Source organism: Osmerus eperlanus, chromosome 15 (genome assembly GCF_963692335.1).
Source record: "Osmerus eperlanus chromosome 15, fOsmEpe2.1, whole genome shotgun sequence".
Lineage (NCBI taxonomy): Eukaryota > Metazoa > Chordata > Actinopteri > Osmeriformes > Osmeridae > Osmerus > Osmerus eperlanus.
The window spans coordinates 14,075,482-14,090,795 of NC_085032.1; the positions used below are offsets into that span (position 1 = coordinate 14,075,482).

At 45.4% G+C, this 15,314-nt stretch overlaps 2 protein-coding genes across 4 annotated transcripts; one reads left to right on the forward strand and one right to left on the reverse strand.

The window, feature by feature from the left end:
• Positions 1–129: 129 nt before the first annotated feature.
• mtfr1 (mitochondrial fission regulator 1) lies at positions 130–5,561 on the reverse strand. Its single transcript, XM_062479920.1, has 8 exons — positions 5,367–5,561; positions 4,710–4,818; positions 4,488–4,586; positions 3,105–3,238; positions 2,456–2,694; positions 2,034–2,283; positions 1,738–1,909; positions 130–1,612 (listed from the first exon to the last, which is right to left on the reverse strand). The coding sequence occupies exons 2-8, from the start codon at positions 4,743–4,745 to the stop codon at positions 1,565–1,567; spliced, it is 978 nt and encodes a 325-aa protein (XP_062335904.1). The 5' UTR covers positions 4,746–4,818; positions 5,367–5,561; the 3' UTR covers positions 130–1,564.
• Positions 5,562–5,718: 157 nt separating this feature from the next.
• On the forward strand, positions 5,719–14,567 carry armc1 (armadillo repeat containing 1). Of its 3 annotated transcripts, XM_062479654.1 has the most exons (9): positions 5,902–6,120; positions 6,733–6,944; positions 7,645–7,736; positions 9,861–10,053; positions 10,512–10,628; positions 10,886–10,960; positions 12,068–13,100; positions 13,141–13,644; positions 13,900–14,567. In XM_062479654.1, the coding sequence occupies exons 2-7, from the start codon at positions 6,783–6,785 to the stop codon at positions 12,257–12,259; spliced, it is 831 nt and encodes a 276-aa protein (XP_062335638.1). In that variant the 5' UTR covers positions 5,902–6,120; positions 6,733–6,782; the 3' UTR covers positions 12,260–13,100; positions 13,141–13,644; positions 13,900–14,567. The 3 variants fall into 3 exon arrangements, with proteins under 3 accessions (XP_062335637.1, XP_062335638.1, XP_062335636.1); XM_062479653.1 differs by lacking the exon at positions 5,902–6,120 and adding an exon at positions 5,719–5,888 and having other exon boundaries at positions 12,068–13,644; XM_062479652.1 differs by having other exon boundaries at positions 12,068–13,644.
• The last annotated feature ends 747 nt before the right edge of the window (positions 14,568–15,314 follow it).

The window sequence follows — 15,314 nt, forward strand, 5'->3', positions numbered from 1 at the left end:
AATCTCATCTGTGATTAGTAATAACCCCACAAATGTAATCAGTTGCTAGTTTCTATGCCCTGTGTCAATCTAGTATTACATCTCCCCCTAATCTTGGCGTGAGTAAGAACAGTGCACAGTTATCTTTTGTTTTTCTTTTATTAATGAATTTGATTCCAGTTCAGGTACAGAACTTTTAACATAAGAAACAATGTAGTGTCCCAGTGTAGTTTGAAGGCACACTTGAATCACCATTGACAGAACAATGGAAACTAACCATGATATATAAAACACTGACCTCTTCTGTCAAGCTGGAATCCTTATGATTAGTGTCATACTGATACAAAACACTGAGGTTGTTCTCAACATTTGCTATTTGCTTTTAGTCAAGGATATCAGTTTTGTTTTCAAAACATCAAGTATTACTGGCATAACTATGATATTGGAACTATGGTTAGAGTTGTTTGAAACAGCTTTCCCTTTGCACCAAGGTACCATCTCATTACAACAGAATGATAGAAATACACGTAGGTCATCACTTAAGTGACATCCCTCATGGAATGTTTTTGTCTATGAACTGTGGGACAGAGTTAAGGCCCCAAACAACAGGTGAAAGCTTCTACTGTTGAACGACAACACAACTTCTACCACTGGCAAGGTTAGACAAGAAGCAGTGTATACCTGCTACAGATTAAGGTCAAGGTCGTTTCCTGGAATCAGGCGGCGATCAGGTCTGAGGTATTGAGACTGGCAGGTTTCAGCTTGGAAACTGGTCTTATGTTCTCTCAATACAAATCTCACAGCTAAAATAGAAACAGGCTAAATTCCAATATAAATACATTTTGCCATCTATTTTCTTAATGCACTCAGCAATGGGTTAGAGCAATCACATTTTCTGCGTTCAGTTAAAAAATAAATGATTTGCTAAAACCAAAACATAAATAAGTATCCCAAATTATAAATTACACTACAAAGACAAAAATACACATTACTCCACTAGGGACCAAAAGTCAGAAAAGGATTCCTTTCCTCTGTGTTAGATCAAAGCTTAGAGCCGACACTTGCTCCGAGGAAAAGCACACCTTCCTAACAAAAGGGACAACAAAGAAGATAATGTGCACTAATCCCACATATACAGCATATTAACAGATAGACCAGGAAGGCTATTAGGATTCTGTAGTGAACTAAAGTGAATAGTGTGGGCCCACAACATCCTCATAATGTATACAGTATGGCTTATGCACCTCACACAGAAAATGTTCATCAAAGATTTTGAACAGAGGGCCTATCGGAACAGTAATTTTTCCAATTTCAGGAAATTTCACACCAAGCAACTGAGTACAAATAAAAACATTTTGGTCCAACTGGGCAGTGATACTGTATGTTATCAAAAGTGCAAAAACGATGAGGCTGTCTTGAGATGCAGCACTGAGGGTGAACAGGACAGGTGGGCAGGCTGACGACGGCTGTGGCAGAGATGAATGTATTCCTACAGATACAGCTGACAAAGGCTGAGATGAAGCCCTCGAGTGTCCCCGCTCGTCTGGACCTCCCAGACCTCTCCTTGCTCGTCTTCAACAGCTCCTTAAAGCACCCGTCTCTTCCCTGTGGACTTCAGCATGTGCTGGCCAAACTACACAGACAAGACAAGGATAGAACTGTGTTACTATACCACACAAACCCTCCATGCACCATCTGTCTTTCAGCGATGGGACATTGAGAGAATAGGCAGTCAGGGAGCGCCAGTGGCTGTCTCACCAGCGGAGCCTCTGGGCAAGGTTTGACCTCTGGGACCGGGAGGTTGAATTCCTGGTCTTCCTCCTGGCTGTCGTGGCGATAGCGGTGGGCAAACTTGCGTTTCAGGGCCTCGGCGATGAGCGAGGCGGCGTCTGTGGGGTCACAGACCTTGGCCTTGCCCTCCTCAGACCGACTGCAACAACAGACATAGACGACAATCTGGTTATGGAGTCTCATCAACCATGAAAATACCACAACTGTCAAGCCTTCCTAAGGCTGACCATCACATGCACGTCTATGGTGGCGGCGGTCCTCACCTCTTCACTGAACGCAGTTTGACTTTTCCAATGTCTTTCAGAACATCCAGCATGCTTGGGACCTCTGCCTGCCTAGGCCCCTCATCCACAACCGTGAGCAGACCATCAGGCCTCTTCCCCCGGCGCTCTTTGATGAGGTCAATAGCTGAGAAGCTCCTCTGGAGACCAACGGGGGGAGGGGGAGGGGGCGGGGGGGGAGGAGGAGGAGGACCACAGGGAGGGGGAGGCGGAGGTACACCTGCGGAAGGAGCTGAGCAAGAGGGGAGAAAGAGAAACATCTATGAGATTAATCTAAAAATGCTGCCACCTCCAGGCGGGTACAGGTCATTACAGTGGAAAAGTAAGAGTCATCCTCTTGAGATGATGCGTTTAGAGGTTTTCCTACTCCCTCTGTGTGTTTGTGTGACTGTTCTGTCTCGTACCGGCTGGCCGTGTGTTCTGTTCCTGGGCCAGAACGATCTGTGCTATCTGGGTCCTAAGTTTAGCCAGCTCAGTCTCCAGAGCACTGATCTTCTGGATGGCCTCATTGTTGACGGTTGTCTGGCCCTGGGGGTCCAGGTCACCCAGGCCCAGGCTGGGTAATGACCTCTGCCTAGTCAGAGGACGTCTGATGGGCTGAGACTGCTGGGAGCGGAACACAAGTCCTGAAGGAGCCCCTGACCTGTCAGAACAGGACAAGACAACAAACAAGCCTAATGTTACTGAGGAAAATGACAATGAATGCCACAAGCTGCTAGTAAACAACCGCTTTCTCAATCAATTTGAGATGAAAAATTTGAAACGAAAAGAATAGTGAAATTTATATTCAGATTTTTGCCTGAAAACATTTGTCATTTGAGCCAGAAAAATGCTATTCTGATCCCCAAAAATTCGACCGACACTCGTCCAAAAAAAGGAATCTTGTCGGTTAACGGTTAATGGTCGTTAACGAGTGTCAGTTATCGGTCCATTTTTCCTCTCAAAATGAGCATCCCTAATTGGGAACTAACTAGTTTGCCCATTTATGGGGTTGTTATCAGGTGACAAAACATGTCACGGTCTAAACCCGAGGCTCCTCTTCCCCCTACTCACCTGGGCATTCCGTTGAGGCCACCATCCTGTTCGTCCTCCCCGTCGATCCAGCCCACATCGGCCAGAGAGGCCACCAGCCCCCTCTGACTCTGGGAGCCGGCTAACAAGCCAGCTTCCTCAGTGTAAGGGTGCAACTGGGGGGAGGCAGGGCAGAGTTAATAATTAGATGGAAACAACACATCAGATAGCACATAATATAACACACAGGTCATCGTTTGATATGACATTGACATTTGAGCTTTCGTTTTGAATTAACTTTCATTTTGAGTCTAAACTTACATTTACATTTAGTCATTTAGCAGACGCTCTTATCCAGAGCGACTTACAGTAAGTACAGGGACATTCTCCCTGAGACAAGTAGGGTGAAGTGCCTTGCCCAAGGACACAACGTCATTTTGCACAGCCGGGAATCGAACCAGCAACCTTCGGATTACTAGCCCAATTCCCTAACCGCTCAGCCACCTGACTTCCCTGTTTTTATTATATAGTTAGGACAGGAAACAAAGGAAAGAAAAGAATGAGAGATAAACATGAAGACTGCATTTTCCAAAAGAAAAGGTGCGAGACTGATTACACTGCCCGCCTGTCAGCACAAGGTTATTATTGCAGGTTTCAGGTAAACTGACCTAAAGCAGACCTACTGCATTCCTCTAAGCTAGAATGCGCAGCTGGAGACAAGAGAAGAGAAAAAGAGAAAACATAGGTGACAGAGACAGTATATGAGAGGCAGAATTCTGACAGCAGGGCAAAGTTACAATACAGTTAGGTAGTTACCAAACTACCTTCATGAACTTTAAACCATCCAGAATTATGGTGTTTACTTATTAATAACTACACACAACAATTGGCTTCATTGGTATAACAACTAGTTCATATATACATAAGAGCATCATATATACATAAGAACTCAAGCACACATCACTAGTCATGTGATATTCTAAGATTTGTTTAGGCCACAGCTCAAACAGGTAAACCATGTTGATGAAGTTGCCTTTCCATTAACATCACAAAAGAGCAGACAGAATATCAGGTCTGCTAAAGGACATTGACAGTCTAGGATGCTCATCTGCAACCACAAATGCACATTTCTATACATGTTCTGTTTGTGCTTTCTAAAAGTGTGTTTCAAAACCATACTGGCGTTCAAACAGGTGTTGCTCTGTGCGCATGTGGTTGGGCCCATGTTTAACTATTTTGCACTGTTTGCCTCATGACCATTACTTTTCCAGGACCAGCCCACAATGTTTTACATTTTGTATCCCTGACTTTTCCAGGTTTTCTAATGACCATGGGAATCATGACCATACACCACACTTAGTTAAGAGTCCGGATATACAGTAATTAACAATCTAACACTTGTCTCTTTTTAAAACATTGCCCTACCTGAAAATGGACCCTGGGGCAGGGTTTAAAAGGAAGACTGGAGGCTATTCTTCTGACAATACTTCTTGTGGATCCATACGGCTTGGCAGAACCAAAGGCCTGTAGAAACAAAAGATTAATTTGGTGACATTACATTTTATAACTATACATACTCCAACAACATAGCTCTAATTGTCAATGATTCAACTAGATATATGATATATAAATGAATAGAGCACATACCAGGTCCATTTCTATGGTTGCATACTCTTTAGTCATGTTAACGAACTGTACTACCGAGGTAGTGGAACAAAACTCCAGATAACAGCATTGTTTCTTAAGTAGCAGAGGTCTGAAGAAACAAATCAAAAGCAAGTTGGTGATGGGTTCATGGGGGAAAATTCGGAGTAAAACGTTTTCTGATGACCCATACTGTCACAGACAATTTGTAGCGTGAGCTACCCAGCCTACATACTCCCAGCATACTACAAATATACATTATCAAAGTGTATAGTAAGCTCCAATCTTTCGTCCATGTTTATAGAGCTAATACATTCAAGTCAAGCAGGTGAATATTGGGAAAGTGTAAATTTGATTGGGTAAGCATGACTGGTGGTAGCTAGCTAACAAACTAGCTAAGCCAACGTCAACGACATCCGCTAGCGCAACAAGTCCTGTACTGTAGCTAACATAACAACGTTGGTGGGGAAGGAATTCCCAGGCATACAGTATCCCGTTGACAACTAGCTAGTGCTAGTAGTACTGAGCTAGCAAGCTAGTTAGCTAGCTAACTTTGGTAAACTAAGGAAAGTTAAAGTAACGTTTAGAGTCAAGTCACCTCGCTGTTCTTTTACTAAGAAAAACAGCTGAATCCACACCGGTTATAAGAAAAACACTTACCGAATAAAATTTTAGTCGACAACCTAGGATATATTTTCTGTTTTCCAATTCACCCGGTGCTGCTGGTTGAGAACTGCGTTGAAACAGCTAAACACTTCAAATCTTTACAGTGAACCGAATATACTGAGTTATTTGATGGGATCCTATGGATTGATGAATCAAAAGTGTTCAGGGAAAAACGTAAACGACTCTTCTCTTTTTAGTGAAAGAACCGAAAGAACCTCCACCGATGTGGAACATTTCTTAACCAATAGGAAATTGAGTTATTCAATCCAATAACCAATCAAATTACGTTTTATTTATTCAACGAGGTGGAGGGCAAACCAGAGTTTTTGACATTGAAGTAGACTACTATTTTAGGTGGCGATTGTATCAATGAAATTATATTGAGTTTATTGTTGTTCATTTCAACTATGACTCGAGTTAATGTACAGTCCTTCCCCACAGTATCATTCATTCTAAATGGATATACCTTTTGTCAATCAACATGCAACGTCCAATCATATATCACCATCGGAAGAGGTGCTAAACACCGACCCAAACACTGACCAGTTAGCTAGGTAGCTTGTTAGCTAGCAGGGGACGATTAATCTGCCAACGTTTGATGAAGTCTTCCATACATTGTATCTAGGGTTTGTCATAGTGTCACTGAAACCTAATTACGGCTCTTATAACATAGCCTTCATTATTTTAGTGTGAGCAGGGTTCAAATAAATTTTATGATCGAGTAGAAAGAAGACTACTTGCTGAAAAGGTATGCTATTGCTAACTAGCCGGGTTGCTGCTAGAATTCGTAGACTTGAGCGTGTTTTCGGAGGTTGGCTATAGCTTGCTGTCGAGCTAGCTTTAGCTTTCGAGCATTGACAACAATGCCCCCAACCTTCATCATTTTGTCGGTGCAGATGGCTTTCCACGCCAGCGGACTCTCATGTGTTCTCAGTCAGCTAGCAGTAGCGAACAAACTCGTTGTGGCTGATCATGATCTGCTGTCAGTGACAAAGCATTGCTAATCTTTTATCATTTAAAGTGACCTACTAACCACTATAGCTGCCCTTTCTAGCTAGCATTAAGACGGGCGTTATGCACTTTCTAGAAAAATGTAGTCTTTTGTGCTCTGGAAATGGATCAGAACACAGCCAGCCAACATTATACTTTGTTTTTAGCTGTCTGTGTCCACTTGATTGAGATAGTTGACTATGGACTATGGAATTATATCAGCCTTGAGCTTTGTCATGTCACTATTCATGAATTATTTATATATATATATATAAACAAACAGTCAGTTGGATAAAGATTGACTACATTACACCAATCTATTGTAATAATTTATAATTAACGGATATGCCTTGTATCTTTCTGTCCTCAGTAGGGTAACGAGGGCTGTTGGATGTGCATGGCACCAGGAGTGGAGACACCATGAGTGGGGAGCTGGATGCGCTGACTGTGGTTAACCAGCTGCGAGATCTTGCAGCTGACCCCCTCAACAGAAGAGCCATAGTACAGGACAATGGCTGTCTACCCGGTCTTATCCTCTTTCTGGACCACCCAAACCCCCAGGTTGTCTACTCTGCACTGTTGGTAAGCACATACTCCCTTTACATTTGTATTGACAGGAGAGGGTTTGTTGTACAGATGTTTCATTGTTATACAGCAGTAATTGTTATCAAACCCTTTTGAAAGTGTCTGTCAAGGAGGATTGTCACAGTAATCTGCACTGTCATTATTTCCTACAATACATAGAATGTCTAGCCTATAGTCTCATAGGACTCAGCTAATGTAGTTGACCTCTCGAGAGTCGCTGGGTTTATGTTCCTGTCATGTGCCCCTCCTGCTGTTCAGTGATGTCAGAACAGGTTACAGTGACTGTGCGAAGGGCAGACCCTCCCACTGTGTCCCAGGCCCAGGCAGAAACACAGCCGTATTTACCCAGCAACGTTGTGGCCAGTGTCAGCAGTGAAGGACCGGGGACATCTGCTGTCTGGTCTGAGTGGTGACACTGGCCTTTATTACAGCTGCTTACAGCTTCCCTAGCCTTGTATGCAGTCACTTATCAGGGCTCTTAGAAGAGCAGGGCTCCCCTATAGAACTTAACCAAGAATGAAAACATCTGAGTGTCTTATATAATAGTTCTTTAGTGGCGACCTGTGAAGAGCACACACTGGGCCTTGTGTATTTGTACTGGTTATGTAACGTAAAGAGCACTTGCACACACCATGCTGGCTCTTGCTGTGCCTGAGCGACTGGCTGTTTGCTGTAATGGCTGCCCTTGTCTGTCCAGGCGGTGCGCTACCTGGCCGAATGTCGAGCGAACAGGGAGAAGATGAAGGGGGAGCTGGGTATGATACTGAGTCTGCAGAATGTCATGCAGAAGTAAGTTCCGGTCACCGCCGCTGGAGTGCATTGTAATTGACACACACGCGCGTGCACACACGCCCACGCACACACACATCCACACAGGCACACACACACACGCGCGTGCACACACACACACGCCCACGCACACACACATCCACACAGGCACACACACACACATGCGCGTGCACACACACACACGCCCACGCACACACACATCCACACAGGCACACACATGCGCGTGCACACACGCCCACGCACACACACATCCACACAGGCACACACACACGCTGTGCACTTTTCACAGAAAACCTGATCCTAGGATTTCTTTTGTTTTGAGGAGCCAATGTATATCTGTCTGCAAATTTTCTCGACAGTAAGTTGTCTGAGGTTGCCATGTCTGGCTTAACGTGATTCATGTTGAATTAAAAGCAGAAGCCGAACAATGAAATTGCTGCTTCTGCTTGTTGAAGATTTTAATGAAATGGCAGGTTCTATTAGCATCTGAAACATGCGCAAACAGCAAATTAATTGTTTACCGAGTTTTAATTCTTATTTTGCATATTTGAATATATCTACCTAAGTGTTATTGTATTATGCTTGGGTTGGCAGTTTGTTTTTAATGGACATGCCAGAAGAAGTCTCAACAGAGCTCAGCAGTCTTTTTGATAGTTATTTATGTCACGTTTCACTTGTACTCTTAGAATGGCCATGAATGCTTTGCTTACCCATTAATCCCAACACATTGTGGGCACCCAGGCCATGGTTAATGTGTGTTTACTGGTCTGATATAGGTGTTCTACAGTATCAGCTAGTGCTACTAGATGGCGTGTGGCACGCCAGCAAAGTGACTGCTATTTATCACTGGCACCAAGATATAAAGGTGCTAACAGTTGTCAGGAATCTATGCCACTCCCCCCACCCCTTTCTTCCGGCACGGCTACGAGTTAGGAGTTAGCCAGTCACTTTGGTTAGTGTGGTCTGGTCAAGAAGGGGCCTACAGGCGAGGTAGCTGTTCCGGCCCCCAGTCCTGTGCCGGTGACTTTGGACAGAGGTCATTCATGGTTCTAAACATGAGGCTGAAAGGAAAGGCCTGGATCAGTCTCTGCATAGCAATTATACTGCCTCCCCAGCCTTTGTTCTGGTCTAAGTATTTACCTTTCTAAAGATTTGATTGACGTCGATGAGTAGGCATCAGTAACTGTTTTATAAGTAGAAGCTTTGTCCATTCACTCATTCACTCACACACACACGCATAATGTCGACAGCATAACCATAGTATTCCATTCCATAGGCCCAGGGCAGGAAGGCTGTTCCGGATTGTGCCCATAGATATGAGAGTCACTCAGCTCAACCATGCCAGACAGCACATGTCCTGCACTGTTACAGTCTTCTGACTGACGGCTCGTTGACATGTGCAGCATTATAGCCCAGGGGCCGGGGCAGCCCAGGATCCCTGTAGTATGAGGCTCCTGCTGACCGCATGTGGCTGGCTGGGGGACGGCTAACTGCTGTCCTCTAACACCACTGTGTGACCTGGACAATTTCTCCTGTGGAATCCTGGAACCTCAAATCATCAGCCGGTTGAGAGACAATGGAATGCTGAGAATGTGTCCGTAGATAGTGCCGCCTTTTAGACCTCGTTCAGAGACTGAAGGGGGTTCCAGGACCTTGGTGAATGTATGGCTGTCGTTAAAGAGGGTGTCTATTTTTGCAGTGAAAAGGTTAGTTGGCAGCATGGCTGTCACCCTGGCTCTGTGCGGCCCCCCTTCAACAGGGGGGCTGTCGAGGCGAGCCCTCCTATGCAGTTGGACAGTTCTCCTACCACTGGTCGACAGACGACGACCTTTAGAAATATCATGTAGTCAGTTCTCACACAGCCGTGGACGACAGGCAGGACGACAGTGTCTTTCTATTCAGTCACCCTTCTCTTGTTATGTATTTATTTATTCTTTTTATATTTTGTTTAGGGATAGCAGCCCGATCCACCCGTTGAAACATGACAGTTCTCAGTAGTCGTCAGCCTTGTGTCTAATGCATGTCTTTGTCATCAACACCTCTCCTGTCCACTCCTCCTCTCTTCACCTCTCCCCTCCTCCTCCCCCCCTCCCCTCTCTTCACCCTCCTCCTCCCCCCCTCCAGGAGCACGTCTCCTGGGGAGACCAAGCTGCTGGCCTCTGAGATATATGAGATCCTCCAGGCTGCGGGGAACGAGGAGGCGGAGCAGGCCGAGGCTGCGGCCACGTCCTGCAGACGCAAGGCCCATTTCTTCCTGGGCGCCACCAACAAGCGGGCCAAGACCGTGGTTCTGCACATCGACGGCCTGGACGACTCTGTAAGCACAACGAACGGACACACCACAGACGGATCCGCTCACCGCCTCCACGGTGACCAGACGTTGTAACGCAGGCTGTCAGGTGTAGGGAGGACGGGGGGCAGGGGGGGGGGCGGTGTTGTAAATGTCAGCCGTCGAACAGCGTGATGTTGAGATGAGACCTGAACCTGCACCGTGGGGGGTGCAGCACCTGGACAGATCACATTACAGCACACAAACGGCTTTTATGACATTGCTGCAGACACACCACACCAATATTACAGCAGTCAGACACAGGAGAAGACTCTAGATAGCTCTGTAGCTGTGAAATCTCTGGCTTCATAAAAGCTTCTATCTTATGTTTGAGAAGGACCCAGTTTGCAGTGATAAAGACTGGGATGTGATTATAGATCAAGATTAAATATTTGGTTCTGCTGTCACAATAATTTAATGTCTTTATCCCTCCCTCCCTCCCTCAGACTCGGAGGAGTCTGTGTGAGGAGGCCCTGCTGAAGATCAGAGGGGTCATCAGCTTCACCTTCCAAATGGCAGTGAAGAGATGTGTGGTCAGGATCCGCTCCGACCTCAAGGCCGAAGTCAGTTACATCCCTCACCGCCTCCATCTTACATCCCTCACAGCCTCCATCTTACATCCCTCACAGCCTCCATGTTACATCCCTCACAGCCTCCATCTTACAGCCTTCATGTTACAGCCCTACACGTCAATGCTTCATCCTCATTGCCAACAGATCTGAGATGTTCTCCCTGCCCTTGGAACAAACCGTCAACAGTTGCTCAGGACAGTTACTATGTTCATAAACAGCATGCTAAACATCTGCCTTCCCCCCCCCAGGCCCTGGGCACAGCCATCAACTCCACCAAGGTGATGAAGGCTCAGCAGGTGGTGAAGGGGGAGGATGGAGGAGAGGTCAGTGGAGTGGAGGGAAGACAAAAAGAGTAACAGGAGTAGAGATTGTGCTACGTACATCTGTGCTGTTGTGCAGCTTAACTCTGGGGTAGTGATGCTCATTTGGGGAAAGAAAGATTGGCTGATAACCGGCGCATGTTAACGACCATTAATCGTTAACCGACAAGATTAAATATGTAGAATGGATGAGTGTTTGTGACCCATTTAACAAAATGCCGATACAACAAATGTCTGTCCCCCCCCCCCCCCCCCCCATAAGAAGTTGATTTTTAAATAGCGGCGTAAACGACAACAGAAAAAACAGATTAACGAAAACGCATTGAATCCGAGAGCGCTGGCGGTAGGCCTACCTATAGCTAATAACACGAAAGTGTACAGTTATTTTGCTGCTGCTCAACAACAAAAACAGAGATTTTCAAAGCAGGAAGTCGCTAGATTTGTCGCTAGTCGCTAATGACTTTGTGTCATTAGGGAAGGTGAAAAGTAGCGACATTGTCGCTATATGACAACACTGTTTAACCGATAGTAGTAACCGGTAAACATTAGTATATTGTCAGTTAACGATTAATTATGAGCATCCCTACTCTGGGGGCATTTTCAGCATTTGAGAAGATGCCTGTCTGTTTGGTGTGTGTGTGTGCAGACCAGGGATGTTGCAGCCCTGACCCTGTGGTGTGTGTTGAGTTATCTCTAGTGACGTGATTAGCTGGTCATATCTCTGCCCCCAGGCAAGGGGGGCAGTTACACTCCTGTGCTTCCCCTCTCACATAAAAAATCCCAGCATGCCCTTTACATCTGTGGGCCACTAGCTACAGACCCCCATCCTCAATCAAAACAGACTAAAATCTAGTAAAACCTGAACCTTTTAGATTCTATATTGCTATTCTGTAGCAGTTCCACCCCAAATGAATGATTGAGTTCTTTAATAAGCTCTGAGCATACACACTGTAAGACCAGCAGAGGGCAGGGTAGTCTTAATCGTGTTTCAGTGGGTGCTAGAAAATTCTAAAAGGGTCCATTCTCTAGTTGTTCTCAAATCCTCCCGCTGTTTGTACTTTATTCATACCCCTCTCTCTCTATCTCTCTATCTTTCTCCTGTCCATCCAGCTGATCTTGCCGTTCCAGGAGGGCTCTGAGGTGGTCGTGGAGGAGAACACATACATCCCAGACTACCTTCCCGAGGAGGAGAGCCCGTCCCAGGAACCGGACAAGGCCGTGACGCGTGTAGGCTCCATCACCGACGGCGCGGGCTGGCTCAGCACCGCCGCCAACTTCCTGACACGCTCTTTCTACTGGTGACCACTTCCTGTGCCAGCGCTCTCGGCTTCACCCGTCCCGTTCCTGTCAGACGCCATAGCCCGGCCAAACCACCAACACCACCCGAGTCCCAAACCCCTGGTCAACCGGTCCCTGCTCTACAGTAGACTATCCTCTGCTGCCAGCCACACAGGGCCTGGTGCTGTGTGCTCTGCGAGTGCTGGACTGCCAAGCGCAACCTGCAATAACCATAACTTGTATATATTATATATCCGTAAGATGAAACAAGCTAGAAACCCTCTCACAGGCTGCACTACTTATACACTATCGCTGCACATTATGCACCTCACAAGCCATAGACAAGAGGACTACAGATTCATGTTAACAATAAGTAGCTTGTTTTTTTTTTGGTCCGCCCAGTGGGTCCATTTGTTCTCGTCTAAACCAAATGACGGTGTGGGGGTGCATGGTGCTGGAATGCCTGAGTCTGGCCTTTTTTCTTTTTTTTTTTGTGCATGAGTGTGGGTGCTGTTTCGGTCTTTGACTTCTACCTTTCATCCTTCTTTTGATAATCTTTTCTCTTCTTGCCAATTATTTGATCATCCCTAATTTCCTGTCCCTCGCTTTTGAATGCACACTGAACCTCTCCTGTGTGCCGATATAGCTGGCTGCCTTGCTCTCCTCATCTTGTTTACGTCCTTGTCGTTTTGGTGTGTGTGTGTGTGTGCCTTTTTTGAATTGTTATTTATTTAGTAATTTACTTGAACTTAATTTAAAGTTCTCTGATTCGGAGCCTTCTGTTCGTGCTTCATCGAGGTGGGTGCTCGGCTCTCCAGACAGCAGAGGGTCTCTCCAGCTGTGGTCTCTCTGAGACGGGACACAGGTCTGTTCTCCAGCTCTGGTCTCTCTGAGACCGGGTACAGGTCTGTCAAATAACGGTAATTCAGACACCAGCATAGACACAGGCCAGGCCATCACTGACTGTTAATACATCAAGAAAAGGGAAATGATTGATTCATGTATTTTCTTCTGGACTTGGGAAACTCTATGATTATTTTATAGTATATGTAGTGATTCATTTTCTTTAAATCCTTTGTCGCTGCATGGTAGTTTGACGCACTACACACTGTTGTCTCTTTTATTTGAGTCCTCCCCATCAGCCCGTAGTGTCCTTCAATCCATTTAGATACACGTGTATGCCAACATATCCCTGCAGCTGTCAACAGAGTTAGTCATGGTGTGTTCAGGGCTGTGGATATGTACATGTTTGTATAGGGTGCCTCATGCCCCGGGATCCTAGTTCTTATTTGAAGAGAATACTTTTTTGTTCAGATACATTGGAAGTGGTCACGCCATTTTACTTTGTTTTCTAATGATACCCAGACAGTGCAGGTTCCTGATCCATAAACCAGCCGATTACAAAGTCTGTTTAACCCTCGTGCTGCCTTCGGGTCACATGACCCAAAGGTTCATAACGAACCATCGTTGTGTTTACCCAATTTTACCCAATACAAAAACAAATTAAAATAATTTTCTTTTAACCTTTGCAATGTGGGGGGTCTGAGACAGCCCAACGGTTAAAAGAAAATGCTTCACTTTGTCTTTGTATGCGGTAAATCTGTCGCAATACGACGGTGGGTCACAATGACTGATGGGTCAGAATGACCCGAAGATAACACAAGGGTTAAGGATGGCGGAAGGTTATCTTAAGTAACATTTTCACATCATGCTTATAGTCCTCTTGACTCATACTGAACCATAGCTTATTATTATTTGCATTGAGTAAAATGCTAACTTGACAGTTCGTTGTTGTCATGGTCCTGTGATGTCACAATCACTGGAGGTAAAATCTTAACCAATTTTGGGGGCAGGAAAAATAGCATGGCTGCCACATTGAACAAGGCTCCTTACCTGGCCCTCGAGCCCTCACTTTAGAACGATCCTAAACAAGTCACAGGATGAAATTGAGATCATCAGTATTAATATCTAACCCTTCGTCTTCCTTTGTTTTTGTCTAATGTGCACCGAATCAATGTCTTTATTTCTGCCATGTGAAACATATTTTGGTATTTGATATACATTATACTGTATATCATAAACACTTGAACATGTTTTTTTTTTTCAGGAACCTGTAAATCCTCTTTCTTGTGTGCAAGTTAGAGCTTTTAATTTTACTAAATTAGTTTTGGTAGTCACTACATCAGGATGATTGGCAGAGACCCATGTAGCATCCTCAGAATGGAAGCTTCTCGTGTAGAGTGTGTATCTGCTCTAATGTATTATACAATACAGGTCAAGAAACGGTTCATTCCAATTTACTGTAATGGCAATTAAAGAACTTCAAATTAAATATATTTGTGTGGGTCATTGTTATTGAATGAGGAATAGGAAAGCTGACTTGTTATTGTTTCTTGCCTAAGTTGCCACATCCACCACCTAAGACCTAGGCAGCTGTCATGGCTGCCCTGGTACAGAACAGCTGTGAACCTGCCTCACCCTGTTACAGAGCTCAAAACGCTGAGGGCAGCAGCCACACTTGGAATGGAGAGGGGCGAGAGAGAGAGACAGATGAAGAAATCTGTTTTCCTTGCAAGTGGATGTGCCAGAGGGCATCAATATCCAGCTCAACACCACCTCCCTCAGCCCTGGTGGTGTAGCAGGCAGACAGCCAGTCAGCCAGACAGCCAGTCAACCAGACATCCAGACAACCAGGCTGAGGCAGTTAGACCCAGCTGTTGCACCCCAGGGGGGGCATGTTGGTCCACATCACTCGGCACCTCTGAGGAGGTCTAGCAGGGCGCAGGGGCCCCCACAGGCGTGGATGGAGTCTGCAGCTCTGCTTTCAGGAGCCACCTGGATGCAGTGTGTGTGTGTGCGTGTGCGTGTGTGAGAGAGAGTACAATCAGACTGAATGAATCTGTGGGGTTTTATGCAGATCAGAGTGAACGATGTGTGTAATTGTTTTGGTCGTGCGAAACTTCAGACTTGTGAGATTGGATCTAAGTCCTTCAAGAACTCGACACTAGAGGGAGCCAGTTAGCTTAGTAAAAAGCTTTGCAACGCTGTTGCTGTGTTAGACGATGTGTTAGCTTTATAA

What these genes read in the sequence shown, in the direction of transcription:
- armc1 (XM_062479653.1), top strand. Translation starts at nt 6,783, where the DNA reads ATGAGTGGGGAGCTGGATGCGCTGACTGTGGTTAACCAGCTGCGAGAT. An exon ending in TTGTCTACTCTGCACTGTTG is followed by an intron (nt 6,945 to 7,644) that starts GTAAGCACATAC and finishes TTGTCTGTCCAG; the next exon opens with GCGGTGCGCTACCTGGCCGA. An exon ending in TCGACGGCCTGGACGACTCT is followed by an intron (nt 10,054 to 10,511) that starts GTAAGCACAACG and finishes TCCCTCCCTCAG; the next exon opens with ACTCGGAGGAGTCTGTGTGA.
- mtfr1 (XM_062479920.1), bottom strand. Translation starts at nt 4,745, where the DNA reads ATGACTAAAGAGTATGCAACCATAGAAATGGACCTG. An exon ending in AAACTGCGTTCAGTGAAGAG is followed by an intron (nt 1,910 to 2,033) that starts GTGAGGACCGCC and finishes CTGTTGTTGCAG; the next exon opens with TCGGTCTGAGGAGGGCAAGG. An exon ending in CTTGCCCAGAGGCTCCGCTG is followed by an intron (nt 1,613 to 1,737) that starts GTGAGACAGCCA and finishes TTGTCTGTGTAG; the next exon opens with TTTGGCCAGCACATGCTGAA.